The sequence below is a fragment of the Hemicordylus capensis genome, chromosome 2, assembly GCF_027244095.1.
Source record: "Hemicordylus capensis ecotype Gifberg chromosome 2, rHemCap1.1.pri, whole genome shotgun sequence".
Lineage (NCBI taxonomy): Eukaryota > Metazoa > Chordata > Lepidosauria > Squamata > Cordylidae > Hemicordylus > Hemicordylus capensis.
The window spans coordinates 117,997,969-118,025,678 of record NC_069658.1 but is presented as its reverse complement, the minus strand read 5'-3'; the positions used below and the strand labels follow the sequence as shown (position 1 = coordinate 118,025,678).

The 27,710-nt window shown below is 39.5% G+C and overlaps 1 protein-coding gene and 1 long non-coding RNA gene across 16 annotated transcripts in view; one reads left to right on the top strand and one right to left on the bottom strand.

Moving 5' to 3' along the window:
• Positions 1-853: 853 nt before the first annotated feature.
• LOC128344960 (uncharacterized) lies at positions 854-8,653 on the bottom strand. The gene is made up of 2 exons (XR_008316145.1): positions 7,720-8,653; positions 854-4,983 (listed from the first exon to the last, which is right to left on the bottom strand). It is a non-coding gene; the product is annotated as an uncharacterized LOC128344960 (long non-coding RNA).
• Positions 7,978-27,710, top strand: part of ZDHHC21 (zinc finger DHHC-type palmitoyltransferase 21) — a 45,737-nt gene continuing 26,004 nt past the window's right edge. For 6 of the 15 annotated variants that reach the window (XR_008316141.1, XR_008316142.1, XR_008316143.1 and 3 more), the window contains exons 1-5: positions 8,779-8,947; positions 10,354-10,557; positions 14,932-15,030; positions 19,513-19,624; positions 25,824-25,962. Coding sequence is in view for 12 of the 15 variants with exons in the window: in XM_053296098.1 (XP_053152073.1) it covers positions 10,404-10,557; positions 14,932-15,030; positions 19,513-19,624; positions 25,824-25,962 (504 nt within the window). In the remaining 3 variants the exon portion in view is untranslated. The other 9 variants (XM_053296099.1, XM_053296101.1, XM_053296105.1 and 6 more) reach the window with 9 other exon arrangements.

The window sequence follows — 27,710 nt, the reverse complement described above, 5'->3', positions numbered from 1 at the left end:
AAGTTACTAAGGTAAAGTGTGCCGTCGAGTCAGTGTCGACTTCTGGTGCCCACCGAGCCCTGTGGTTTTCTTTGGCAGAATACAGGAAGGGTTTACCATTGTCTCCTCCCGTGCAGTATGCGATGATACCTTTCAGCATCTTCCTATATTGCTGCTGCCCGATATAGGTGTTTCCCATAGTCTGGGAAACATACCAGCAGGGATTTGAACTAGAAACCTTCTGCTTGTTAGTCAAGCATTTCCCTGCTGTGCCACTAAAGGTGACTTGGGGAAGTCACTACTTCACCCTCACTGCCATATCTGCCAAATGGAACAGTGATCTGCTTTGCAGGATTGTTATGTAGATAACTATTCTAAAACCTTTTGCATATTAAAAGAGCTGTCCCAGTAATATTAATGCATTAATAATATAAGAATGTGTTACTGAAGCTTCTACACAGAACCCAATATATAGTCACTACTATACAAGTAATGCAAAAAAGGCTTGGTGAAACCAAAATGTAGCTATTTTGTAAATATATAAACTGACCCTAGAGGAGTATAGTTTCTTACAGGTGTTTCTCTAGCTGATCTGGAAACAAGTCCAGATCAGCTAGAGAAGTCCCACTTATTTCCATGGTGCTTTATTCCCAATACATATGCTTAGGACTGCCCAAGGCATGTTGCTTTTTAAAGAGATGGGTGTGCACATCTGTCTTTTGAGGCATGCTAGCATCCTGTAAGACTGGTTTAATGCATGGATTTTGAACAGGGAAGCTTCGGGAATTTGGTGAATGCATCTCTTTGGTGCAAAGCACACATATATACAAACTTGCTATGTAATATCGACATGCATCTTAAAACACAGTGTGTATACTATTATTATTAAGTTTAATAATAACTTCATTTCAAGAATAAATGAAGCTTTTGGTTTACAGATAATGCCTAAATGCATCGGCATAACCAAAACCTGTATTAGTATCACAAAATATCCATAGGTACTTAAGAGCGTGTAGGCAACACAGCACAATCCCTTCCTTTTCAAGCTGCCTCCATAAGAGAGCATCAGCTGCTACTGCACATGGCATGATTTTAGCATGCTGATTTAATATTTACAGAGTGCCAATAAAATTTTTATGATGACAGCTGGTGGTTCCTGTGGTAATTTATAAACAACAACATAACACAGTCATCGGGGAACTCCAAGGAAGGTTCTGCATGGCTGTACAATATTTAGGAATCCCAAATAAAAGGTTTTGTTCCCCATTCCCACCCCTGCAAATATGCAGGTTTGGAGTGGGGGGTGTTTTGCTTTCCTCTGCACATTTTTAGAGATCAGAGTAGAATATGTTGTTGACAGACTAAAGGCCAAACTGGACTTGATGATGAAGATGCACAAATACATCCCTGTCTCTTTCAATTTTTTTTTTAAAAATATTTTTGCAAATAGAAGCCACAGGGGAGGGGAACTGAGACAATCTGGGACTGTGGGAGGGGGAAAGAGTTAACCCTTTCTACCCACAGTTTCCCAATAAAACTAATAGCAATTTGCCCCATTAATAAAAAGGTATCCAAATGTTTTTACTAGCAAGGGGGGAAACAGCTTTGGTCAAGGAATTTTGATCACTCATGCTAATTGGGCAAAAAGCACCTCTTTGAAGTGGGTGCTCTCTTATCTTTAGCTGGAGGAGAGAAACTTTCCTTATTCTGCCCAGCACAGCAGGTCTCCAGTGGCTGTTGCTGGTGGTTTGTGTTTGTGGTGGTGTTACTTTTAGATGCTAAGAAAGATAGGGACATGTTGGCAAGTATGGGAGAAGGAACCATTTTCTCTTTCCTTTTGCTACTTAAACTGCTTTGAAACTTTTTTTTGTTGAAAAGTGATATATTTAATAATAATAATAATAATAACCTGGATAATGGCATAGGAGGGAAAGGGTAGTCCAGGGCTCCCTGTGGCTGCTCTTGCAAAAACTTTAAAGAGGCAGTCATTTAAATGCATCTCAGTCCTAATGTGTAGGTTGATGCTTACTAATTCATGGGATTTGATTTCTACAACTTTGTGCAGTTCAAAATGAGTTTGTGGAAATAAAATTCATATCCTATGGATTATCTCTATAGCGTTCATGTGACTGAAACATTTTAAGGAACAACCTGTTTATGGCTTCATAGCTTTAGAGAGAAGACAATATATATGTCTTGCATCAAATCTTCTTAAGCCCTGTCCTACATACTTCTGTGTCTGGTCTGTTTATCATATTTTTATACCGCCTGATATGTACATCTCTAGTCAGTGTACAAAATTTAACACACAATATAAAAGAGTAAAAACATTACAATTCTACAAAACACAATAAATCTCATAAAATAAAACAAATTATTAAAATTAATTCTAATTAAAAGCTTGCGAGAACATGAGTCTTGAGGGCCCTCCTGAAAACAAACAGGAATCCCTCTTATTTCAACAGGGAGCATATTCCAAAACCCCAGAGGCAGCCACAGAGAAAACCCAGTCCTGTGTTGCCACCAAATGAGCCGGCGACAACCATAACCAGATCTCTCCAGAAGATTGTAATAGGCAGCAGGGTTCATGACAATGAAGGCACTCTCTTAAAAACCCTGGGCCCAAACCATTAAGGACTTTATAGGTAATAACCAGCAGTTTGTATTTCTTTCGGAAATATATCAGCAGCCAGTCCAGTTCTTTTAAAATCGGTGTTATGTGGCCCCATTGGGTAGTCCCAGAGACCAATCTGGCTGCTGCATTGTGTACCAGTTGTAGTTCCCGCACTACATACAAAGGCAGCCCCATGTAGAGTGCATTACAGTAGTTAAGCCTGGAGGTTACCAGCATATGTACCACTGTTTTAAGGTCATTCACGTTTCGAAATGGACATAGCTGACATATCAGCCGAAACTGATAAAAAGTGCTCCTGGCCACTGTCTCAACCTGAGAAACCAGAGATTTCTGCATCCAGGAGCACTCCCATGCTATGTACCTGATCTTTCAGGGGAAGTGTAACCCCATTCAGAACAGGCAGGTCGAAAGTATCTCTCGGATCCCAACCCCCTAGTCAGTGCCTCCATCTTATTTGGATTCAACTTGTTATCCTTCATCCAGCCCATTACCACCTCCAGGTAGACATTTAGGGAAGTTATGCCATTTTCTGATGAGGTCAACATGGAGAAATAGATCTGGGTTTATCAGCATATTGGTAACACACCACACCAAAGCTCCTGATGATCTCTCCCAGCAGGTTCATGTAGATGTTAAAGAGCATTGGAGACAGTATGGAGCCCTGTGGAACGCCACACTTTGGTTCTCACTTTGCAGAACAGCAGTCTCCAAGTGACACCATCTGGAATCTACCGGAGAAGTAGGAACGGAACCACTATAAAACAGTGCCACCTAATCCCATCCCACCCTGGCGATAAAGGATACCATGATTGATGGTACTGAAAGCTGCCGAGTAATCCAAGGGTCACACTCCCTCTGTCAACAGCCAGTTTGAGATCATCTATCAGGCCAACTAAGGCAGTCTCAACCCTATAGCCCACTAGAAAGCCAGTTTGAAATAGCTCTAGATCATCCAAAACTGCCTGGATATCTTTTCCAGTTAGTATTCAAACTGCTAAAACCCGTTGGTGGTAAGCTGCAGCACTTGCCCCAAGAGACATCACTATTGCGTGTCTTTTGTTGTACAGGCACTGATTTTGCTAGCATCACGGGCACCTCTTGGATAGGCCTCAGACATTACTGTGAGGCATGTAACAAGTGGCTCCCCTCACCAACTCATGCCATTCGAAGAGCCCTACCTTTATCAACATTTGTTCTGGTTTTTGCTTTCTTTTTCCTTTGGAGATTATGTGCTCTCTGTCCTCAGCAATACAGTGTATACCTCCTAGAATTAAAACAAAGAACAAAATCTATCCAGAACATTAATGCTACCCTATCCCTTTGTATTACATTAGGAAACATTCTCCAAGGCAAATCTAAAGAGTTCTGTGTTCTGCCTTTTTAGTCCTTTGTATTAAAAGCATCAGATTCAACCAGATTACAAACAGCATGGGCACTTACCGTATTGTTATTTTTGCTCTGAACACCTAAGATTGATTATGAAGAGTATTCACTTCCAGTATCTCAGTTAAAGTTATCATTGCATTTGCTTGGCGTGGCCTGTTTCCCATAAATGAGTTACTTAAGTTGTTGCCACACAGAATGTCCTTGCAATATTCCTTTTGTTTATGAACAATTTACACATTACACATCCACACACACCAAAAGGATACTGCCCCAAACTAGCTTCCTACAGCAAATGATTCATCAGTCCAAAAGGAAATGTTTAGTACAGGTTACTATGCATCACCCTCAGCATCAATCTGATGGGAATCTCCATTAGCCTGCCAGCTGCCCACAATGTTGAGCAGGCGACTCTCCATGTGACAGTGACTATCATGTGGTAATTACAACCTGAATTATGAGGTAAGGCTACAACATTTGAGGCTTTTTTATGCAGAAAAAAGGCAATTAAGGGGAGATATATAGAAATAATGTTATAAATTATGCATGGTGTAGAAAGAGTGGATAGACAGAAATTTTTATCCCTCTTACAGTGCTAAAAATTAGGGGTCATCCCATGAAACTGAGACAAAATGAAGTACTTTTCCACACAGCACATAATATGTGGAATTCTCTGCCACAAGATGTGGTGATAGCTTTAAAAGTAGCTTAGACAAATTTATGGAGGACAGGTCTATTAATTGCTAGTAGTCTTGATGGCTATAGGGTATCTTCAGGTTCAGAGGCAGAATGAATACCAGTTGCAGGGAAGGAACAATAGGAAAGGGCGTGTCTTCATCTTCTGTTTGTGGGCTTCTCAGGGGCTTCTGGTGGGCCACTGTGGGAAACAGGATGCTGGACTAGATACACCTTGGGCCTGATGCAGCAGGGCTCATATTCTTATAACAGAGATTACTTGCCATAGGGAAGCTGTTTTCAGGAACATTCTGTGGAAAATATAACACATGTACAGTACTAATTCTTATGTGTGTAGAAGAATTTTATCGTGAGGGGAATATCACCAATGTTAAACTTGCCTTTGGAGCATTTATACAAGAAGTGTGCACATGTCATTTTCTCCTTTCCAAACTAGAGGCATTCAGGGCAGTAGTCTATGACATGATGATGATTTAGTACATGCCTTTGGCCATTGTGGCTAGGGATGATGGGAGTTGCAGTCCAGCAACATATAGGGACCCAAGGTTTGTCTAATGCAGACCTGCTCAACTTTGGCCCCCCAGCTGTTTTTGGACTACAACTCCCATAATCCCCAGCCACAGCAGTCAATAATCACAATAGTATTATGGGAGTTGTAGGCCAATATTTGCAGGAGGTCCAAAATTGAGCCTGCCTGTTCTAAGGTGAAGGCAAACAATATGAAAAAGTACTGTTGGTTGTGGATGTCTTAACTTTTGCAATATTTTGTTCCCTGCAGCTATTTGTAGAGGAGGCTGCAGATAGGAGCCTCCCTTGGAATATGCTTCAGCTTTCAGTCATAGAATAGGAAGGCCTGCCACAGCAGCCAGGTCTGCAGCCCTTGTGCTTCAGGCATGCACATTTAGAAAGGCTTGATTGCTTTTATGATTCAAAACAAATGTTCTAAGGATTTGATACATCAGAGGTCTTCAAATGCTTACCCTCATGAACTATTCCCATATTGATTTTTTTGTTGGACCACTTTGCACCTGAGTTTGCTGAAGAATCTAGAGTGCATTCTCAGTTTACAAAGGCAATGATCAGGCCTGCTAAGCTTTGCTATGGGCTCGTCCCACACAAACAGAATAATTTAGAATATGCTTCTATAGGTGCTTACTGCAGGGAAGAAAAGTAAAAGTGAATGAATACTGAATAAGAAAATTTTAAGGAATCTTTAAATCCACCACTACTGATTTTCTCATTGAAAATCCCTTTATAATTTTCCAAGGAATCCCAAAGTTTCCAGAAACATAGTTTGAAAACCATTGTGGCAAATGATTCTTAAGTAAACTATAGTGATATCTTACCCTCTATTAGGAAGAATTTGAAAGGTAATCTTCTAGGTCTCACTGAGCTCAGTTTTACTTCTGAGCAAACATGCTTATGGATTGTACTGCATAATTTCTTTGGAATCATGTTGTGAATCAATCAGGATACACATCATGCATCACATCAGTAAATGGTAAAGGAGATAATACCAGAATCTATTGCTATATGCCAATATGTGAACAAATTGAAATCATTTATTCCCAGGGGATTACCTTTGTGTGTGGCTGTCTGTTTATCTATCATCTCCAAGTACACTGAAGCTTGACATTGTTCTAGTTTATCACCAATTAGAACTTAATATCACTATACTGCATATTTCAACATTCTCAATTTATCTGGTTAGTACATCTTCACCAAATACAGATTTACAATGCATGGCGACAACCTTTAAACTGTCCATTTCATCTATTATTATTTAAGATCTGTTTAGGACTTCTGCCGAAGGGCAGAAGTCAGACTAATTTAGAGTGGGCATCATGCCATTCAGACAGATGGGGGATGACTTTTGGTAGCCAAGAGATTGTGTATGTGCATCAGTTATGGGTGCTCAAGGCATAATTCCCAGCTGGGAGCAGTGAAGCTGCTGTCCATTCTGAGCTGCCTGTGGCGATTAGCCATCATGGATGGTCTCTGGCCAGAATTCACTTTAAATATTTCTTTCATAGACGTATAAGGGAATTCAGCAGATTTGGGAAATTGTACTTGACCCTATCTTTTGTATTTTTGTCAGAAAAACTTCGTGAATGTGAAGTGAGAGATACAAACTGTTCTGCCTTTACTTATTTTAGGCGGTAAAACACATTCTGAATATAATGCATTCACACACACATATATGTATGTGTGTATAAATAATTTAATATGTTAAAAAGGCAGTGGAGGGAAAACATCAAATACTGATTCAGGATCCCTAGTCAGCTGTGAAAAAGAGAGTATCTATTGAGTCTATAGCCACCTAATGGCACAGCAGGGAAGTCACTTGACTAGCAAGCCAGAGGTTGTCAGTTCAAATCCCTGCTGGTATGTTTCCCAGACTATAGGAAACACCTATTCTGGGCAGCAGCAATACAGGAAGATGCTGAAAGGCATCATCTCACACTGCACAGGAGGAGGCAATGGTAAACCCCACCTGTATTCTACCAAAGACAACCAAAGGGCTCTGTGGTTGCCAGGAGTTGACTCAACAGCACACTTTACCCTTTATTGAGTCTATACTTGCTCGCCCCCCAACCTTTGAGCCTTTGGAAATAGGCCATATCAGGTGTTGATAAAGGCCAACTTATGTCTCATTAGTAATTTTCCAAAGGCCAAGGGACCGCTAACTCTTGCTAAGGGTAAACTCCACTTCTTACATCTTTCAAAACTCATGTCATCAGTTGATGATATTCTAAAGGTGGGATATTCATTCATTTTATGATTATAAAACACTAGAGCCATGGAACTTTCAAATCGAGGGGAAATACTTTAAAGATGCTCATCATACCATGTGAAGTGGTCAGGTATAATTGATAAAGGCTTTGTTTCCAGGAATTTACCAATCAATGTTTAACAGGCAACAGGCAATGCTTAACAGGATGGAAATAATGCTAGGCTTAATTTTTACAGCAAGAATTTAGAGGATAGAAGGCTTTTACACCTAGTAATATTTTACAAGAGACTACCTTATTTGACCTCCATTGCAGTCTGCCAAAAACTGAACAGCAGGATATATTTGCTCTTTAAAGGAAATCCTTTTTAAACAGTGGCTGACCTTCGTCTTGACTAAAAAAAGTGCAACAGCTTCATAGGACTGCAGGGATGTGCCAGAAGTGCTTGCACAACTCTCCCAGTTCCCCTGCACACGCGCTGTTGTTCCAGAGCCCTCCGTTTGAGGTCCCTCCACAGCATGTTTCTAATCTTCCAGAGCACTTCCAGAGCATCAGGAGCACTCCAAACCCTAAGGTAGGTCCAGAGATGCCAGAACCTAAGGGGTATACATGTAGGTCAAATGGGCCGTAAGCCAGAATTTGGCTTTTAAAAAGCCAAATCTGGCCACCTAGGTGTACACACAGCAGGAGGACTTGGGGGAGCTGCACATGGGCTCCTGATATACACCAGCAGTCTCCCAAAGTGCACACACCTCGCTAGTCAGGTTCCCTCTGAATCTTTTTTTTAAGCACAAAAGATTATAGGGTCAGATCCCTAGTTCCCTTTGAGCAACTTTCTTTAGTAACTCAGGCAGGAAAGCGGAGGTCACAGACTCAAGCTCCCCGATACATTGATTCTGAGGCCAATGAAAAGGGCAGAGGCCTCCGCTTGACAGGCCCCTGCATTCCAGTTTGTTCCCTTTGATAAGCTACCTTTTATAGCCAGAAATAAGTGCAGAGGCGTCCCACATTCACAGAACCCCCAACATCCCAGTTTGATGGGCTGTTTTCTACAACCACTGCTTTCCCCCACCCCAAAGCAAAGAGCCCTGGACTCCCGCATCCCAGTTTCTTCCCTTTGATGAACTGTTTTAGCTATACGTTTTAAGGAGCCTAAATAAACAGATCCCAGTCCCTTCCCTGAAAAACGCTCCTGTATTGCCGCCGATGAGGAAGAAACCGCAGCCAGCCACACCCACTACCCTTCCCACCCTTCGAATCTACACAAGGCACGCCTCCGCCCTATCGTGCGCGACCTCGCCCCGACTATAAATAGCACCGCGCACGTGGCTTGCCCAGTCTCGTACTCGCGAGACATCCGGGCTTCTTTGAGGCGTTTGTGTTGCTCCTTTCCCACCCGTTCCCCTCCACTTCACGTTTTGCGTCACTGTAGCGCGGGAAGGGGACTCTGGATCGGCGAGGCCGCTGCAGGAGGGGGTGGGTGGGAGGAGCCGTCAGCGGCCGGCCGGAAGGAAGAGTCTGGGTGAGTCTCCTTTTAATTCTCCGCAAGTCGTGTCATGCGAGGGTGGGAAGGAGGCGCAGGTCAGGAGCCTCGTGCTAGCGGGGCGGGGGCTGTGGGGGGCGGAGGAGAGAAGCAAGCCAGCCCCTCTGGCGGTGACTGGCGCCCCGGAAGACCGGACAGGTGTGCGCTGCAGCGTAGGGCACGGTTCCTCCGCCACCGCAAACGTTTTCTGCCACCTCGCCTTCATTCCAGGTCGGCAGGGTGCAGTCAGGTGGCGGCTGCTGCTACACCACCGCTTCCACCAGGGTAGGGTACTCCTTGGTATCCTGCCCTCTTTCAGGAGCGATGTCCAAAGCAGTGTCTTAAGAACAGGAAAGGGGTAACAGAATCATGCTGGCCACTCCCACCGAGCCCCCAGCAGCACCAATTGCCTTTACATTCGCGTGACTTTTGGGATAAGGCGATACCTTCTTCTTCTCCCAGTTATTCCTAAAAATGAAAACGTTCATGCCCGTTGTCTGATGGAGCAAATGTTATAAGCATGAACTCGGCGGTAAAGGAACATGTTTGTAATTATTAAGAATGTTGCACTTCTTGCAATTTTCAGCACTTCTTGAAAAGCACAGCAAACTGCGATTGACAGTCGGTTCCGTGTTTGGTTTCAGTGTGTCTGTCCTTTATTTCTTCAAATAACTCAATCAAGCAGTTTCAGGATCATGTAAAGTGGGATGCTGCCCAACATACAAGATCGAATAGGCTGTTCATTATCTATGTGGTAATTCCAGGAAGAGAGGAATTTAGGTAGAGTTCAGTGACAGAGTGTAGGTAAGCAAAATAAATTCAGATTGGTATGTAGGAGAATTATTTTGTCTGTGCTGCTGGTTTAATACTAGAGTATGGAATTAGAAGTGTGGAATAGCTCCTGTGTATGTAACTTTCCTTAGCGTAAAGTGTGTGATTGGTTACAGTCTTGAGTCTAAGCATGGTTTCTCAAAACCACGTCCCAATGAATTTAATTATCTTTCCCTCAAGAGATTTGGGAAGAATTGCAGCCTGTGGAAAATAGGATGAAAGTGGAGGATTTGAATGGGTTGGGAAATTACTTGAGTGAGATGGGATGATTCTAAAAAACATTGGCTGATATTTTGGCAAATACTGTGCTCATGCAGATAGAATAAGCATGTGTGCAGTTGAAGTGTTCCTGCTTAGGTAGCGCAGGCACTCATGTATGATGATTTTCTCTTTTGTGAAAGAGTAGTTCTCTTGATTCGTCATTTGTTTTCATTTACTGTATAGCTGAAACTTGTTTCATAAATGTTGCTTCTTTTGCATACTTGCCACAAGTTTTATTTTTTAATTTTAACATAGCTTGGGATCATTCACAGTATTTCTAAATCAATTGTAATTAAAATTAATTTCCTTTTCAGGTCAATCTCTTCCTTTCCGTGTGAGGCCAGCTCTTTCCAGATTATGTATCATGGGACTACAAATTCACTTTGTCGTTGACCCTCAGGGTTGGCTTTGCATGGGCCTCATTGTCTTTGTCTGGCTTTTCAACACACTCCTCATTCCAAAAATTATCCTCTTTCCACACTATGAAGAGGGTCATATATCAGCAGTTGCAATACTATGTAAGTCCATTGCCTTCATTGTGTCTTGGTTTTGTGCTGTGACAGTCAAGTTAAAGACTTTATGAATACCTATTTGGTTTTAAACCAGATATCCAATTAAGCCAAGTGAACATATTGCAGTACTTCAATGAATGTGCCTCTTTGAGCAGGAGGGTTCGGTGCCTCTTGTGTGAGATGACTTGTAACTGAAAAACTGCAAATAATTGCTAGTAAAAATCATAATTAATATTTTCATCAAAGTTTATAAACAAGCCAAGATGATTATAGCTTTATTCAGGTAAGCAAATCTGACAAAAATGAAATATTTCCACAACATTTGCCCCCCTTGTATCAAGCTTGTGGCCTGACAAGGCATAGGATCAGTATGACAATCAGAATGAAGGCATACATCATAGAAGGAGGGTGAAGGGAACTGGCAGCAGATGAGCTTGTGCAGAACAGATGGAGCAAGAGAGGGACAAGAAAAAATGAATAATCGGAGATGAGAGGTGAAGATCTTTAAGAATAAGGACTTGAAGCTACAGTTGAAATTTCTGTAATGGGGAGCCAGTGTGAGAACTTAAGGGATGTAATGGGTTGTGCAGAGCTGATGTTTCACTGTAAATGTGATATATGTGCTTTCAAGAGAGTGAAAGGGTTTCCCTCAAGTCCTTGCCTTCAAGTCTTCGGCACATTGTTTTGTGCCTCTTTGCTGCTCTTACGTTAGTGCCTTTCTTCATCACATAATCCCAGCCAACTGGATTTGGTGGTATCCTTGAGGGAAAACACTCCATTTGTACCAGAATGTGCATTGATACATGCACTTTGATATGCATTCGAATGCTGCTTCAAGCACCTATCCACATTCTGAAGTGCATTCCAATGAATGGTGGGAAGCATACATTATTGGAAGAGCACGTGCTTTGCGTCCAGATGGCTCCAGATTCAGTCTCTACCATTTTTAGCTTAAATCTTCAGTAGCAAGACTGGGAATCTACTTCCTTCTAAGATTTTGGAGAGCTGCTGCAAGTCGGAATGGAAATGTTGTATTAGATGGACTAATGGTCTGCTCTAATATAATGTAGTTTCATATGTCCACATGCTTCCAGTTTTACTGCACTGTGGCAAAACTAGAAGCATTAATCCCTTTGTCGAGGCAACGCCGGACACATTGTCTCTCTTTCCTCTGCTAACTGGGCAAAGAGGTACCTTTTTAATGTGGTGATTCTCTTTATTTAGCAGGGGAAGAGTAACTTGCCCTAGCCATCCCCAGCACAGTAACTCCAGTGACTGTTGCTGGTGTCTAATGTTTCTTTTTAGATTATGAGCACTTTGGGGACAGGGATCCATCTTTTTCTTTCTTTCTTTCTTTCTTATTTCACAATGTAAACCACTTTGAAAATGTTTGTTGAAAAGCGGTATATAAGTTGTTCTTGTTTTTTCCCAAACACTAATGCACCCAGTCTTACTGAAAATAGAGGGGGTGCAAGTATGCTCACAAGACTTGACCCCTAACATTCAGTTAGAGCAGATGGCAGAAAGAAAACCAGCAGTAAGGAGCTTATAGATGTCCAGACAGAAGATGACTAGAGTACAGACATGCTTTTTAGCTGTCAGAACAGAAAGAGAAACTTGTCTTTGGCAGGATGGGAAGAGTCGTCAATGGCTTGAGTCACTGAGGGGTTATGCCTCTGCCAGGGGCGTAACAAGGCTGGAGTGGGCCCAGAGACAAAATTTTAAAATGAGCCCCTCACTGACACACACACACACACACACACACACACACACACACACACACACTCTTCACAGTATATAGTCATGTGACTTGCCTCTGGGGGCCCCTTGAGGCATGGGGGCCCCCAGGCAGCCGCCTCCCCTTGCCTAATAGTAGTTACGCCCCTGGCCTCTGCAACTGGGAAGCAGCCAATATATGTGACAGAGGAATATATAAGGGGATGGTGCCTGGCTAGTAAGACTGGGAGCTCTGGCTTTGCCATGTTTGCTGTGAAAGTGAGAAATTATAGAGGAAATGAGGGTGAGATAATGGATATAATTAATAAAACTGTACAACTAAAAATGAAATTGGCTTGCAGCCGTCCAGTTTATGATATATTGTCTTCAGAGCACTACCCGCCTCTGCATTATATGTAAAATGGTGATCCAAAATTGAGCAATGTTTTTAGTGTATTGCAATGAACTTTGGCATTCACCCTCCAAGGGAGTCTTGAGAGGTATGAGGAATGATTTTACAAACAAGATTTGGGTTTGATAATGAATTTGATAATGTGTTATTACAATATAATATAATATTTTATCAGCTTCGGCTTATATGCCTGCTGTGACCTGACCTGGATGAAAACAGCTTGACCACAGTTACAATGCTCTGGTAACCTCCCACTTAGATTTTTGCAATGTGTTGTATGTGGGGCTGCCTTTGAAAACTGTCCGGATACTGCAGTTGGTCTAAAATAGGGCTGCAAGATTAATAACTATGGCTGGGCATTTTGATGATATCACACCCGTTTTTGGTCAGCTGCACTGGCTCCCAGTGCCATTTCCGGGCCCAATTCAAAGTGCCGATTTTAACCTTAAAAGCCCTAAATGGCTTGGAGCCAGGTTATGTGAAAAAGTGCCTTACCCCATATGTCCTGACTTGATCTTAAGATCATCTTCAGAGTCCCCCACCAAATGAAGTGAAATGGATGGCTAATAAGGTGCCTTCTGCCTTGCCAAATGAAGTGAGATGTGTGGCTACTAGGGAGAGGGCTTCTTTAGTGGAGGCACGCTGTCTGTAGAATAGCCTCCCCAGTAAGGGTCACCTGGCATCATCACTTTGTTTTAGACGCCAAGTGAAGACCCTTATGTTCACTCAGGCTATTTTTAATTTTTTTTTAAATGATTTTTTAAAAAAATTAAACATGTTTTGTATCTTGAATTTTTTAAAAATTTGTGTTGTAATTTGTCATGTTTTATGCAGGGTGGATTTGATTTAAATCAAACTGATTTAAATCACGATTTAAATCATGATTTAAATCACTAGCAGGGTGGATAAAAATCAATGATTTTTTTTAAAAAATAAAAAAAATCCAATTTAAATTAAAAAATCTGATTTTTTTGATTTTTTTAAAAAATCATTGATTTTTATCCACCTTGCTAGTGATTTAAATCGTGATTTAAATTGTGATTTAAATCAGTTTGATTTAAATCAAATCCACCCTGGTTTTATGTGTCTTTATTGGATTTAAAAAAAAATTGTGAGCCACTCAGAGAACTATTTGTTATTGGGGTGGCTAACAAAGTTGATCATCCTTATTTAATATTGTTTTTAGTATTTTCTGAGAGTATTTACTAACTCTCTAGATCAGTGTTACTCAATGTTTTTGGAGTCATGGACCGGTATATTACTTGTGCACAGTTTCCTGGACCATCAGTTAGTAAGGGGGTCATCCCCCTCGCTCCCAACCCCACCCCCAGGTACCCCCCAAAAAACAATTTTGGGCAGCTCTCCAGAGCTCATTTCCTGGCAGCTCTTGCTGCTGGATAATGTTCATTCAAAGAAGCGCAATGAACATTATCCAGCAGCGAGGGCTGCCTGGATATGAGCTCTGGAGAGCTCCCGCTGGCCCTTGCCAGCCCCAAATTTTTTTGGGTGTGTGTGTGATTTTTATTAGTGATGCCTTGCAGACCGGCACCGGTCCGCGGACCAGTGGTTGAGAAACACTGCTCTAGATAATTGATTGTTTGCCCTATAGGTCGTATGTATATCTTGGATTGCATCACTGATGTCCAACATATTTGGCAAATATGCCACAAGTAAATTCCAAAGGCTGAGTTAATTCCACTCCATTATAGGCTGCATTACATATGCAGCCCCATGCCCCAAGTATGGTGTGGTTATATGTCTGTAGTCTATTTAGCTGGGAAGCAGGCAGCAGCAGAGTTTGAGAGAGGTAGACTGCAATATATTACTACTACTACTGCTTATATACTGATTTTCAACAATAACAACAAAAGTTCAAAGCTGTTTACATAGAAAAAGAATAATCATAAATTGGTTCTGTGTCTGCAAATGGCTCACAGTCTAAAAAGAAACACAAGGTAGATACTAGCAGCCACTGGAAGAATGCTGTAATGGATTTGGACAGGGCCAGTTGCTCTCCCCCTCCTTGATATAAAGAGAATCCTCACTTTGAAAGGTGCCTCTTTGCCCAGTTAGCAGGGGTAAATATCTGACTCTAGGCAGTAGCCAGGCCTATGGGACCTTCTGAACATATGATAAGAATGAGGTGGCCTGGCTTTGAATTCTCAGAGGTGCGTGTGTAAATTCTTCCTCCAATAATTCCAGAAAAGCCTGTTATTGTCGGTGTTCTGAATGGAAAGGTATCTGTTTTACAGGTTATTACATATTCGCAGTATTCTGTGTTGTCTCGTTACTGAGAGCCTCAGTAGCTGATCCAGGGAGACTACCTGAAAGCCCAAAGATACCAGTTACAGGTACAGTCTTGGCGGATATTAACTTTTTTGTAATATTGTTTCAGAAAACTTTGATCCATTTCAATCTGCATTCGAGCTGGACTTCATGATAGAAACTGCCTAGGTTGCCCTGTTGGACAATCTATATTGGGAAAGAGATAGTGAGAGTGTTACTCTGCTGTTTTCTTGTGGTTCTCTCTGTGGATTTCAAGATAATCAATCAATGAAAGCCACTGAGGAATACTGTACTGCCAGCTATGATATCCTTCTGGATCACCTGCATGCACTGGGTGAAGAAAGCAGTGCGTTGCGGTGGTTCCACTTCTAATTTGCAAGGAGGTTCCAGAAAGTGATGCTGGGAGACCTTTTTGTTGTTCCAGTCAGTGTTATCCCGGGAGGTTCTGCAGGATTCTGTTTTGTTTCCCATGCTCTGTAGCATCTGTATGAAAGTGCTGGGTAAGATTGTTCAGAGTTTGGAGGCAAGGTGTAATTAGTATGCTGTTGACACCTGAATCTGTTTGTCTTTTCCATCTGCACTAGGTGTGGTGGTCATCCTTGAATGACTGCTTGAAATAAGTAACTGACTGGATAAGGGTGAATTAAGCTCTGCCTAAGATCCTGATGGTGGGCACTTCAGTTGACTGGGGTTTAAGGGAAATGCCAGCTATTGATGGTGTTGTACACCTCCGGAATGAACAGATTTGGACTACTCCTGGAGCTGATGCTGCTTTTGAATATTCAGGTGGCAACTGTGGCCAGCAGTTGATGACACCAGCTGTACCCTTTCCTGGAGACTAAGGTCCTGGCTACCGTCAGGCATGCAGTGGTATTCTTGTTGTTTGACCACTGTCATATACTTTCTAGAGACTGCCCTTGGAGACAATCCTGAACCTACATCTAGTCCAGAATGTGGCAGCATAACTTTTGTAAGGTGCTAGGCACTGGGAGCATTTGATCCCAGGCCTTGTGAGCCCTGCTGGTGACCATTTTGTTTCTTGATGTTAGTTTTTACTTTTAAAGCCCTATACAGCTTTGGTCCAGGATACAGTACTTAACCACAAGATATAATTGCAGATCTTCCACATGAGGTCTAGTTGTACCCTGAACTTAGGCTTGTCTGTCAGCAGAAATAGGTTTTTTGGTGATGCCACTTGGATTGTGGAACTCTCTGCCTAGAGACACCTGCCAGATGTGTTCCACTGAGGCCTTTTATTATCCAGTACAGATTTGTTTTGTCTGGCCTTCACATAATTTTAATCTTATGCTCTTATCTTTCAATTGTATTTCTGCTGCTGGTTTTTAATTGATCTGTTTTTTATGTTGATGTTTGTTGTAAACTGCTTTGAGTGCCTCTTTGGAAAAGTGCTCACTATAATTTTATATAAATAAAATTAAAGTGTAGCTTGAGTCTTTTAATTCATTAAGTCATATTAGTGCAGTAGCTTGGATATTTACCAAGGATATTGTATTGAAATGTATATGATTGACAAGGAATTGGCTGGGATGAAGGGAGTCATGACTGTTGTCTTCTTTGTTTTTGGTCCTAGTTTAAAGAAAATCTTGAAAATATATTTGCTGTATGTGCTTTAAGCACTATGTCCTCCATGGTAGTGGCAAATAGCCATGAGATATTGCAGTTGTAGACACGTTGTTTTGATCTTTGGCTGCTGTGTCAGAGAGAAAGGGGTGTGTTTTCCATCTGTAGGTTGAAACTAGATGACTGAATTCATGAAACTACTGGAAAGAATGAAGAAATTAAGCAGCAGTGGTTGTGGAGTGGAGAGTAGGAAGGAGTCATGGGTTGAAAATCTCTAAAATAATAGATCCGGGCAGGGAGATTAGGTGGATGACTAGATGTGGATATAACAGGGAGGAATAGAAATGAAAAGGGCCTCAGGTATTCTTTAGAGGAGACCAATTCTGGAGTTGGGACTATTGCTATGGCTAGGAGAAAGGTGCATCAGTCTGTGTACTACCAGATTTTTTAAAATAGGTTTAGTGGATGTCTTAAAATGACTCCATTTGCACCTCTGTATTAAACAATTGCATATGGTTGCGAGAGATCTTGTGTTTGCACCCTGTCAGTTATAAAACTTCCAAATTCACTTTCAAAATGCATAGTGTTTAAGATACTTTGGTGCTGCTGCTACTTCCTACTCTTGATTTTTTCTGTATTTATATTGGTTGAATATAAGGCTTCAGTTAGCTTGTTCTACGAGGTTTGATGCAGAACAAAACCAGAGGTGCTTGAGTTACAAATTTATTTTATTCTATGATGTTACTATACTCTTTATCTGACTTCAGGGACATTTGCATTTCTTTGCTTCTGTAGTATGGAACACACTGGTATGATCAGGCACATTAGGTGCCTGTTTTAAATCAAATGGAAAACTTGCTCTGAGCATTTCTGAGCCTTCTGTTAATGATAACTCTCTTATTAAAGAGTAACACCTTTGTGACATTGGCTTTATGGGAACAGATTGAAAATCAGTTTCCATCTGGCATTATTACTAGTTTAATGATCTTGAATATTGGGTTTCCATACTGGCAGTGTGCAAATGATGTCATTTTTCAGCAAGATGAGAAGCATGGCAGCAGGAGACTTAAAATTAATTTTATATGAATAAAAGTATTGTAGAATGTATCTTTTTGTATACATATTAGTTTCTAAATATTCCAGGTACAGTGAGGATTTCATCATGTATATGTCAATTTTGCCTAACCATGCTTCTGTTTTGGATCAGCTCAGCTTTCCCCTAACAATTAGTTTTGATGTCAAATATTAAGATATACAGTTGCTTCACAGTGATAATACCTACATTATTGCAAATGCACACTTGCTGCATTCTCAAAAGTAAAATTAATTTGGAAACAATTTCACATAGAGAGAGTTAAGTAGATCTAAGTTCATTTGAAAATCAGTGGGACAAGCAGATAGCACAATCCAGAGACTCTTCATCTTAGTAGTTTAGCATCCATCTTATGGATTTTTACTTAGGTATAAGATACACTGAGGTTTACTTCAGGTAAATCCTGTGCACAGGATTGCAGCCTAAGACAGATTTTCAGCAGCTGGTGAAAGGAAAGCTTGCAGCATTGGTGTGAAGTGCTCCATGTAGATCAGGTTGGCTTGTTCTGTATTACAAACTGTGGATGCTTACTACTACTATCGGAGATTAACCAAATATGTTCTAATATTCCAACCAAACACAGTAAAGGGATGAATAGCAAATCCAAATATGAAGCATCCTTTTCATCGGGAATTGTATCCAGTTCCTGACCATAGCAAACATTTAGTAAGTGCCTGAAAGTACAGGAGACCTTCATTATCAGCAGTTCCATGTATCAGCTGATGGATCTTAGAGACCCAGTTTCTTTATCCGCAGCATGAAATATAGGCAATTTTCGTTATCTGCAATTTCTGAGTGTCCAGAAATGACTCCTGATGTCATTTCCAGCCACCATTTGAAGCACAGAGCCATTGTGTGACTTTTTAAAAAATTAAAACAAAAAATAAGAGGATTTGGGGGGCATTCCTGGAGACCTGAAGAACAGGGTACTATGCTTTTCTACCCTTATTTCTTCCCCACCCCTGCTTTTTAGTGGTTTTTTCACAATAAGGAACCTAACCCCTGGATTCCTGTAGTGGTAACATTTGTTTATTTGTAACCCAAGTATAACATTCCCATATTCGCAATAATTGTGTGGGAATGGAACCCTGCAAATAATGAGGGCCACCTTTGCAATCTTTTTATGTATAGTGGTGTTAAATGGATAGGTACGGGAAAACAAAAAAAGTGAGGACAAAGTCATTACACTACTTACTATGGAATTGCACACTGCATTCAAAGGGCAGTTCCACCAGGAGCACTTGCAAGTTCCTAGCTCAGCTTGGGATAATGAATAAATTAGCATATCGACTGTGGACAAAAAAGAACATGCTTATCACTTGTTGGACAGCATTTTTCCAAGCAGAACCACTTCCTTTCTGATTTTTGGGTTCTCAGCTTAAAAGGAAATGAATACAACACATTCCTAAAATGTGCCAGGGAACCTGCCTTTTAAACACATAGCCAATAGTTCTAATGTAAACTGTGGATTAAAACCTATTCCAGTGTTTTGAACTTAATCTGGAAAATAGCCCTGTGTTGTTAATGTGTGCCTATTTTGATATGTAAATAGCTGATTCTTAATTATGCAGATTTTTTCAGTCATATGTTTTCAATATTTATGAAGATTCCACTCCCTTTTTGTTTTGCCTAATGAAGAGTCTTGTGAAATCAAAAGATATAATTTTCCCTAGTGCATATCTTCTGTCCTAAGGTACACAGAAACAGTGAGCTACTAAAATACATGGTGTGAAATTGGTTTGACTTGTTTGAATGAGGGAAATTTTTGTATGGACCCAGAAAAACTACTTTTTGTTCTTGTTGAGAAGGGAAAACTTAATGCCTGTTCTGCAAGGATGTATGTACTGACCTGGTCTATATTTTCCCTTTTTAGAAAGAGACTTCTGGGAATTATGTAATAAATGTAATATGATGAGACCAAAGCGTTCCCATCACTGTAGCCGATGTGGACACTGTGTTAGAAGAATGGATCATCATTGCCCATGGTAAGGCCAGTCTAGTTCATTTCTACATCCAGAGATGTGGATTTTCCTGAAAATTTTGAATTTGCTCTCTTATTTTCCTAAAAATCACTTTAAACAAAAAATCCTGTAGAGTTTTTCATGATACCCTAAAAAGATTAAAATGTGATTATTTATCTGATTGTTGACCTATTTATACAGGTTTTTTTTAAAGTCCACCACATTCATTTCTCACATTGTATCTCTAAAGTTATTCAACTAAACAAGTAGTTGAACTGAAGTATTTGATTGTGGGGGTGGGTTGAGGGAAGGAAAGACATCTAATATGCATTAATTGTTATATTTAAACAAACTCAAAGCTTTTTTTAATTGGAATACTCAGTAAATCAATAAAACATATGTATCCTCTCACACACTTCCCAGATATTATTTATTTATTTAACATTTTTATACCGCCCAAAACTTGATGGTTTACAACAAAAAAATGAAAACAGAAAAGTTAAAACATTAGTTAAAACATTGGTTAAAATAAATGACAGCAAAAAGTTAAAACATTACAACGATTTAAAATTTTAAAACAATGTTAAAACTATTAAATTGGTATTTAATCAAAAGCCTGGGTGAACAGATGTGTCTTTAAAGATTTTTTTAAAAATTATCAGAGATGGGGAGGCTCTTATTTCAGCAGGCAGCATATTCCAAAGCTATAATCACCTGAAAAACATTAACTACAACTTTGAATTGCTGAACTTGCCAAAATATATCCCTGGAAGCCATGTGACCCTCTGGGACATATTTTGATGAAACAGTTAGGGATGTGCACAGACCACCATTGGTGGTTTGAGCACATTTTGGTTGTGGCCCAGGAGCTTTAAGGAAGAAGAGAGCAGGTCCCAGCTTCCTGCTGGGGTTGTGCGTTTCCCAAGAAACCTCACACGGCACCAGCACACACATAGGCACTATTTGCATGGTCAGCATGGTGTTGCGGATGCCATGTGTGTACTGGTGCCATGCGGGGCTTCTTGGGATGTGTGCTACCCCAGCAGGAAGCTGCATGGGGCAGTGGAGAGCAGGTAAGGACCTGCTCTTCTCTTCCTTAAAGCTCCCAGGCTCCGCAACCGAAATGTGCTCAAACTGCAGTCCGAACCATGGTTCGTGCACATCCCTACAAACAGTGGACTTGAGAGGGAAGCAAAGTTTGGAGAAAGTTTTCCCTCTGCCTGCTCAAGAAATAGTGCAGTGCTGCTACATGTGTTCAATGCTAGTTTGGATGTCAGCCAATAAAACTTTAGAAATAGAAAAATTCCCACCAGCAGAAAAAAGTATGAAAAATTTTAAGTGTTCCACCCTATATTTCAGTCTACATCTCATTCTCTTTTGGTACATTGTTGAATTAATCACTGTTAGAACCATAGTATTTTTCTAGATGCTACATACTTGATAGCAGGGTGGATTTGATTTAAATCAAACTGATTTAATTCAAGATTTAAATCACTAGTCAGTAAGGCTTGATTTAAATCATAGTTTTCTACATAAAGACTAATTCTTGCTGGTATAACTTTAATATGCAAGTAGATGAAGATTTTTAGAATAACAACTTTTCATATTAGTTTTTTTATCCCCAGTTTAATAGGTTAATCATTCATATTTGGACAACTTTTCTGTTGTACTTAGGAAGGAGAAAAATAATCATTACCTTAATAATAACAATTTAAATAGATTTATTCAACTGAAACAATAACATTACAGCATATGTTATTTGCTTAAACAAACATCCATGTTTGTTAACTAATTTGGCTAAACAAAATACATATATTTTAAGAAACTTAGACTGTCAGCCCAGCCTACACATGAAAAACTTAAATACTGTCCTCTGTAGCTCACTCGTCATCTTCATCTTCTTCTTTGTTCATAATCTGGAAAAGAAAAACAAGCTTTCCTGCTTTATCGGGTCCCAAACGATTTCTCAATTTAGAATGAATGAGTCCAAAGGAAGAGAATATTCTTTCAACGCCTGCAGAAGAAGCTACTGCTGTTAAAAGTGAAATCATTACTTGAACAGTCTCTAAATCCAAGTGCTTAAGTGACTTTTACCAGTTCACTGGTGTGACTTTCTTTAAAATATCTTCAGCAAACATATATTTCTTGAATGGTTCCCCCTTAGCTTTGAAGTTTATTATAGTTGGCATTACAGATGGATGATTGCTGGATACCCATGTCATAGCTAACTCCTCTTCCTCAGCACTTAAGTTTTGACCCTGGTACTGGATATTGACAATATTTGCCAAAAAATGAGCTGGAGACAGTATTTGTCCCATTCGTTTTTTTAATGCTTGTAATTTAATTCTGTCCATGTGTAGTTCTGTTTTTAAGTGTTCACTCAGTTCCTTCCAAATTTCAACAGCATCAGCAATAAAACAGCTATTTTTCTGTATTTTGTTTAAAGATTCAGAGATGGGTTTCAGGATGCTCAGCATATGTTCAACATTTCTCTTAAGCCCAATGTTGAGGATTTTGGCCGTGACAGTGCCATCTATTTTATCTCGATTTTGTTCACAAACTGTCATCAGAATAGGCCAGTTCTTGATATACTGCTCAAAACAGTCCACCACAGAGTTCCATCTAACATCTTGTGGCAGCGTTAGCTTGGTTCCACCCATCCTTTTCAGAGCTGCTGCAGCAAAGTGATTGTTACGGAAGTATTTAGCAATTTCAACAACATTAGTCTTTATTTCTGGAACACTTAAGTCTTTGGCTAAGAGGTGCAGCAAATGAGCACTGCAACCATATGTTATTAGCTTTGTATTCCCTTCCTGCTCTTCTAAATTTCTTCTCATCTTGGATACATTTGCAGCATTGTCTGTGACCAAACTGCGTACTAGACATTTGAATTTTTGTTCACATGTTGTTATAGCTTTTACTGCCACTTCTTGTAAGTATTCTGCTGTGTGTGCATTTCCTGACGTATCAATTGTTTGTGCAAGGAAGACTTTCCCTTCTTCTGTTGTTATACAAGCACATACAATAGGATCATTGTGGACATTACTCCACCCATCAATACTTAGGTTAACAATTCTACCCTCCAGAGCTGTTGCACGTTGCTCCATTTCTCTGTCATACACTTTATCCAGCAGTTTCCCTGCAACATCTGCTCTGCTGGGTGGACTGTATCCTGGTCTCAGTGACTGAACCATATTAATGAAATGTGGGTTCTCAGTCAGATGGAAAGAAGAGTTCGTTGCATAAACAAACTGGGCAATTTTTTCATCAATTAACTCTTTTTCTAATCTGCTAGTTTTTATCACAAACTTATCTATGGTGGTTCCAGGAGGGAAGGATTTTTTCTTTCTTTTAGGTGATAGTGATATGTGGCTGTGGGTGTCTGATGATGATGCTAATGAAGCACTATCCTGGATGGATAACTCTGAAACTGTAGAACAGGAGGATGGTGATCTTGAAGGTGGATAGTTTCCAGAATCCATGAATTCCCCTAAACAAAAAAGTCAATGCTGTTATTTTATTGTTTATACAATTTCTGCTTATTGTACACAGCACTGCCCCAAAAGGAATATTTGCTTTTCTTCATAACTGTACCAAATGACAGTAACATGCAGTAATAATAAGAAATATAATTTTGCTCAAACATGACAGTTCAAGGCAGTCTTTAGAAATATTGTATGATTCAATAAAAATGTTTACCAACCTGAAGATCCTGCCTGTTCAAATGTGTTTCTTTGGTCATCTTCATCACAGCACTTCTCATGATGTTGCCTCATTCGGGCCACCAGGCCTTGCATTTCTTTGTTGCAGTGTTTGTATTTTGCACGCATGCCTGCCTTACCGATAGGTAAAGGAACTTCATTAAAATATTGCCAAACTGGGTCTCTTTTACGGCCTGCTGCCATTATAGGTTTTTTTCCTCCAAGGAAAGAATGTGATAAACCTCAGGTCATACACACAAAAAGATCCAAAGACTTGTCTGTCTGTGGCTATGCAGTATTGTGCTCAGAAAGTTTCACTTTCATTTTGTACTGCTTGTCTGCTTGGCCCTCCCTCCTCATACTTAGTTTCACTTTCTTCTTGTGCAGATCTATTCCACTCCAAACAATCAGAAAAATATTGTTTCTATTCTATTTCACTGAACTTCTTGAAACTTAGCACTGAAGGGGTTGATTCTGTATTCATAGGTTTGTAGAACAATAGGATTAAGGTCTTTTTCTCAACTCTGTTCATGTCATAAGATTTTTGCTGTGAAGAAGAGGCATGTGATCTCTGCTGAGTCAAATTCAGTTTTGAGAACTGCAAAAGTAAACCAAGCATCTGTGATAATATCTTGTAGGCAGAGAAACTGCCCAATAATCTTACAAAAACCTCTGGAAGAGCATGACATTGTGAATGGATTAATGGAATTTATTTACCAAAAAAATTAAACATATACAGCCTTATTCTACATAATTAAAAAACTAATCTTTATTTCATGATGGAATAACCTTTGGATGGTAATATATTTTCCTCAAAAAGCATTTTATTTTAAAAAATCTGATTTAAATAAAAAAAAATCCAATTTTTTTGATTTAAAAAAAAAATCATTGATTTTTATCCACCCTGATTTGAACATGGTTGGAAGACAGGTTATCAGTCTGTAATTACTTGGAACTGCACCTTTTGCTGGGTCTTTCATTATGAGATGAGTTTTCCCAGTTGTTAGCCATTGTTTAATATTACCTCCTTGCAAAATGTGATTGAACTGTTTTGATAGTTGTTTATGAAGGCTTGTTAGGTGTTTATTATTATTATTATTATTATTATTATTATTATTATTATTATTATACATTTATATCCCGCTCTTACTCCAAGTAGCCCAGAGCGGTGTACTACATACTTGAGTTTCTCTTTCACAACAACCCTATGAAGTAGGTTAGGCTGAGAGAGAAGTGACTGGCCCAGAGTCACCCAGCTAGTTCCATGGCTGAATGGGGATTTGAACCCGGGTCTCCCCGGTCCTAGTCCAGCACTCTAACCACTACACCACGGAATAAAATTATTATTATTAGTATTACTATTATTAATTGATTTAATAATAAATAATTCATTTATTATTAAATGAATTAATAATAATAATAATAATTTTATTCCAAGGTAGTCATAGACCTTCATATGTTTATAGACTAGAGTCTTAATTAAGTAAATATGTTTCTTAATCTGTAATCAGGAAGTGATGTCAAACAATCTGGCCTCTGCTCCCACTGAAAAAAGTTTACAAACCATTGGGCTGCTTTTAGATTAACTGTAACTAAACGTTCTTGTTCAACCTCCAGAATTCTCTGACTTATTCTGTGCTTCAAACTCAAATTTGCCAAAGCACCAGAAAAAAGCTCTGTAAGAAGGTGACTTATAGTAATTTTTATTGATCAACTTTAACAGGTGCTTGTACTGCCTAAAAAGGCGAAAATGTTTCTAACATATAGCTTGAAGGTTGAAATATGCTGCTTCATGTTTTTAAAACTTTATATACATTTCATTTTTAAGCTTAAAGAAAGCTATTTTGTCTACATACCCAGTTCTTTTGTCAGGATTGCTAAGCAGAGGACAAATGTCTTGAACTGGAAAATGTCCCAATTATTGTAAAAAGTAATTTGCCTTTTTTAACAGTTACACTGTAACTATCAATGTGAAAACGCTATCATCACCACCACTCACCATTCATAGAAATGTCACATTCTTCATAATTGGGGCAAGTCTCAAAGGCAAGGAACCTTTGAGACTTAAGCGCTATATGTTTTCTTTTAAGATGCCCCTTTTCCTTTTGCATCCTGTATTTTGTAAAAATATATGATGATTCTGATTTCAAAAGAAGCCTAATGTGCTACAGATTTCCATCTTACACGTTTTATTTATAGTAAGGAAGTTAGATAAATAATGGTAAGATGTGACACTCAAATTCCCATAAAAACCAAGAGCAGCCTTGGCTCTGCCTGTGAATGACCAAGATGATGGTTGGGAGAACTGGACATCCTAGGAAACTCTTCACAGAGTCATGATACTGTGCAAAAGGAGCAACGATGAGTGTTTGTCCTTCACTCAACTCTGTTCCTTTCAAACACAATGAGATATTATGGATTCCTCCTTGTGGGTCACTGGTTTCCCTTGCAACTCATACTTCAGTGTTAAAATCTAGAAGGCACTAACATTTCATTGCATATGTTCACGCTGTTTTCTGCAGGATTAATAACTGTGTTGGCGAAGACAATCACTGGCTGTTCTTGCAGTTATGCTTCTACACCCAACTCCTCAGTTTCTATACACTGCTGCTTGATTTCTGCCACTGCTACTACTTAGAACCACTTACAAAAGTTAATTGGGTAAGAAAACTTTGTGCTTGTAAAAAGGCGATAGAAGCTTATATTAAGAGTATTATGTAAGCTTATTTCTTAAATATTGGTATTGAAACACATTTTGTATTTTACCTGTTTCTGAATGCTAGAGTGTGAATTAAGACTGACATATCTAAATATGTTTCTAATGATTCAACAAATGAAAAATTGATAAATTAACAAAAGAGAATATTTTACTCTTAACACAGAAATATGAACTCTCCCCAAAACATTGTAAAGTTACTGAAAAACACACTATGCTTTTGAAAAAGAGGCAAGCAGATATATAGAGGAAAGTAAAGTGTGCTGTCTGTTAACATTTGTGCAGAAGCAGAACCCTGCCAATTCCTAAAATGTGTTTCAAACACAGCTGAGTAACACTGTAGACATTATTGTGGCAGGCACACTACTGTTGCACTGGCATTTCCCATAGCCATGTGAGTGGCACATGCATGAATACCTGTATCTTTAAATACCTGGGTCTATACATCAGGAACCCCAATTGGGTTGGGAGTCTTAGATGTGTACATGGCTGTTTAAAGAAGCCTACATGCACATATGTGTTGTCAGTGCAACTGTTCTTGCTGCACAAAGTGCATACCTGTAGGTTTTTATGGTTCCTGGCAAGGGTTGCTGTAGGGCAAGTGTAAGCAGAAGCACCTGGCTGCACACCTGCAACTTCCACATTTGTGTATGGTGGAATCTTGCTATATCAGGCCCTCTGGGGAAGAAATACCGTATTTTATGGACTATAAGACTCACTTTTTTCCTCGAAAAATATCCGCCAAAATTCAGGTGCGTCTTATATGTTTTAACAGTTTAATATGCTAAAACTCTGAAAAACTGGATTAAAATTAAGGTGCGTCTTATAGTCCGTAGCGTCTTATAGTCCGTAAAATACGGTAGCCTTGGTTTGCGGCACATTGATAATCACTGTTTGTGCAAATAAAATGTGCAGGAAGAAAGACCAATAACAGTCATAATTAATAAAATAATGATGTAGATGGTTTAGAAAAAGAGTTTTTAGATATGGATATGCTCTTTATTTAGCAGGGGGAGAGTAATTGGCCCTATCCACCCCCAGCACAGTACCTCCAGTGACTGTTGCTGGTGTCTATCTTGTGTTTCTTTTTAGATTGTGAGCCCTTTGGGGACAGGGATCCATCTTATTTATTTATTATTTCTCTGTTTAAACCGTCCTGAGCCATTTTTGGAAGGGCGATATAGAAATTGAATTGGTTTTTTTTAACATTTTATTTTAAAGAATGAACATTACAGTCCAAGACACTCCCAAGAATGAAACACTTTCATATAAAGTTTTAAAATAAAAAGAGAGAAGGGAGAAAGAAAAAGAACCCAACAATGCATATATGTGTAATCACCTTCTAAAGCACATACAATTCATTAAATTTTGACCATATAGCTTGAAACTCTTCTTCTTTGCCTAAACGGCAAAAAAACACCCCAATTCAAATGCAGATAATGAACACATTTCAGTAGTCCAAAGTTGAAGTTCTGGAGTAAATTTACTTTTCCAGTGTTGAATTATAATCTTTTTGGCCACTCCCCAAGTGCGAAGAATCCATAGTTGTTGATAAAGTGTTAAGTTCCATATCCTGGGAATGTATCCCAGGAGAACATAGCTATCTTTAAAACACAATGATAATTGCAGTGTCTTATTTATAATTTTATGGACTTCATCCCAAAAAGATGCTATAATTGGGCACAACCAAACC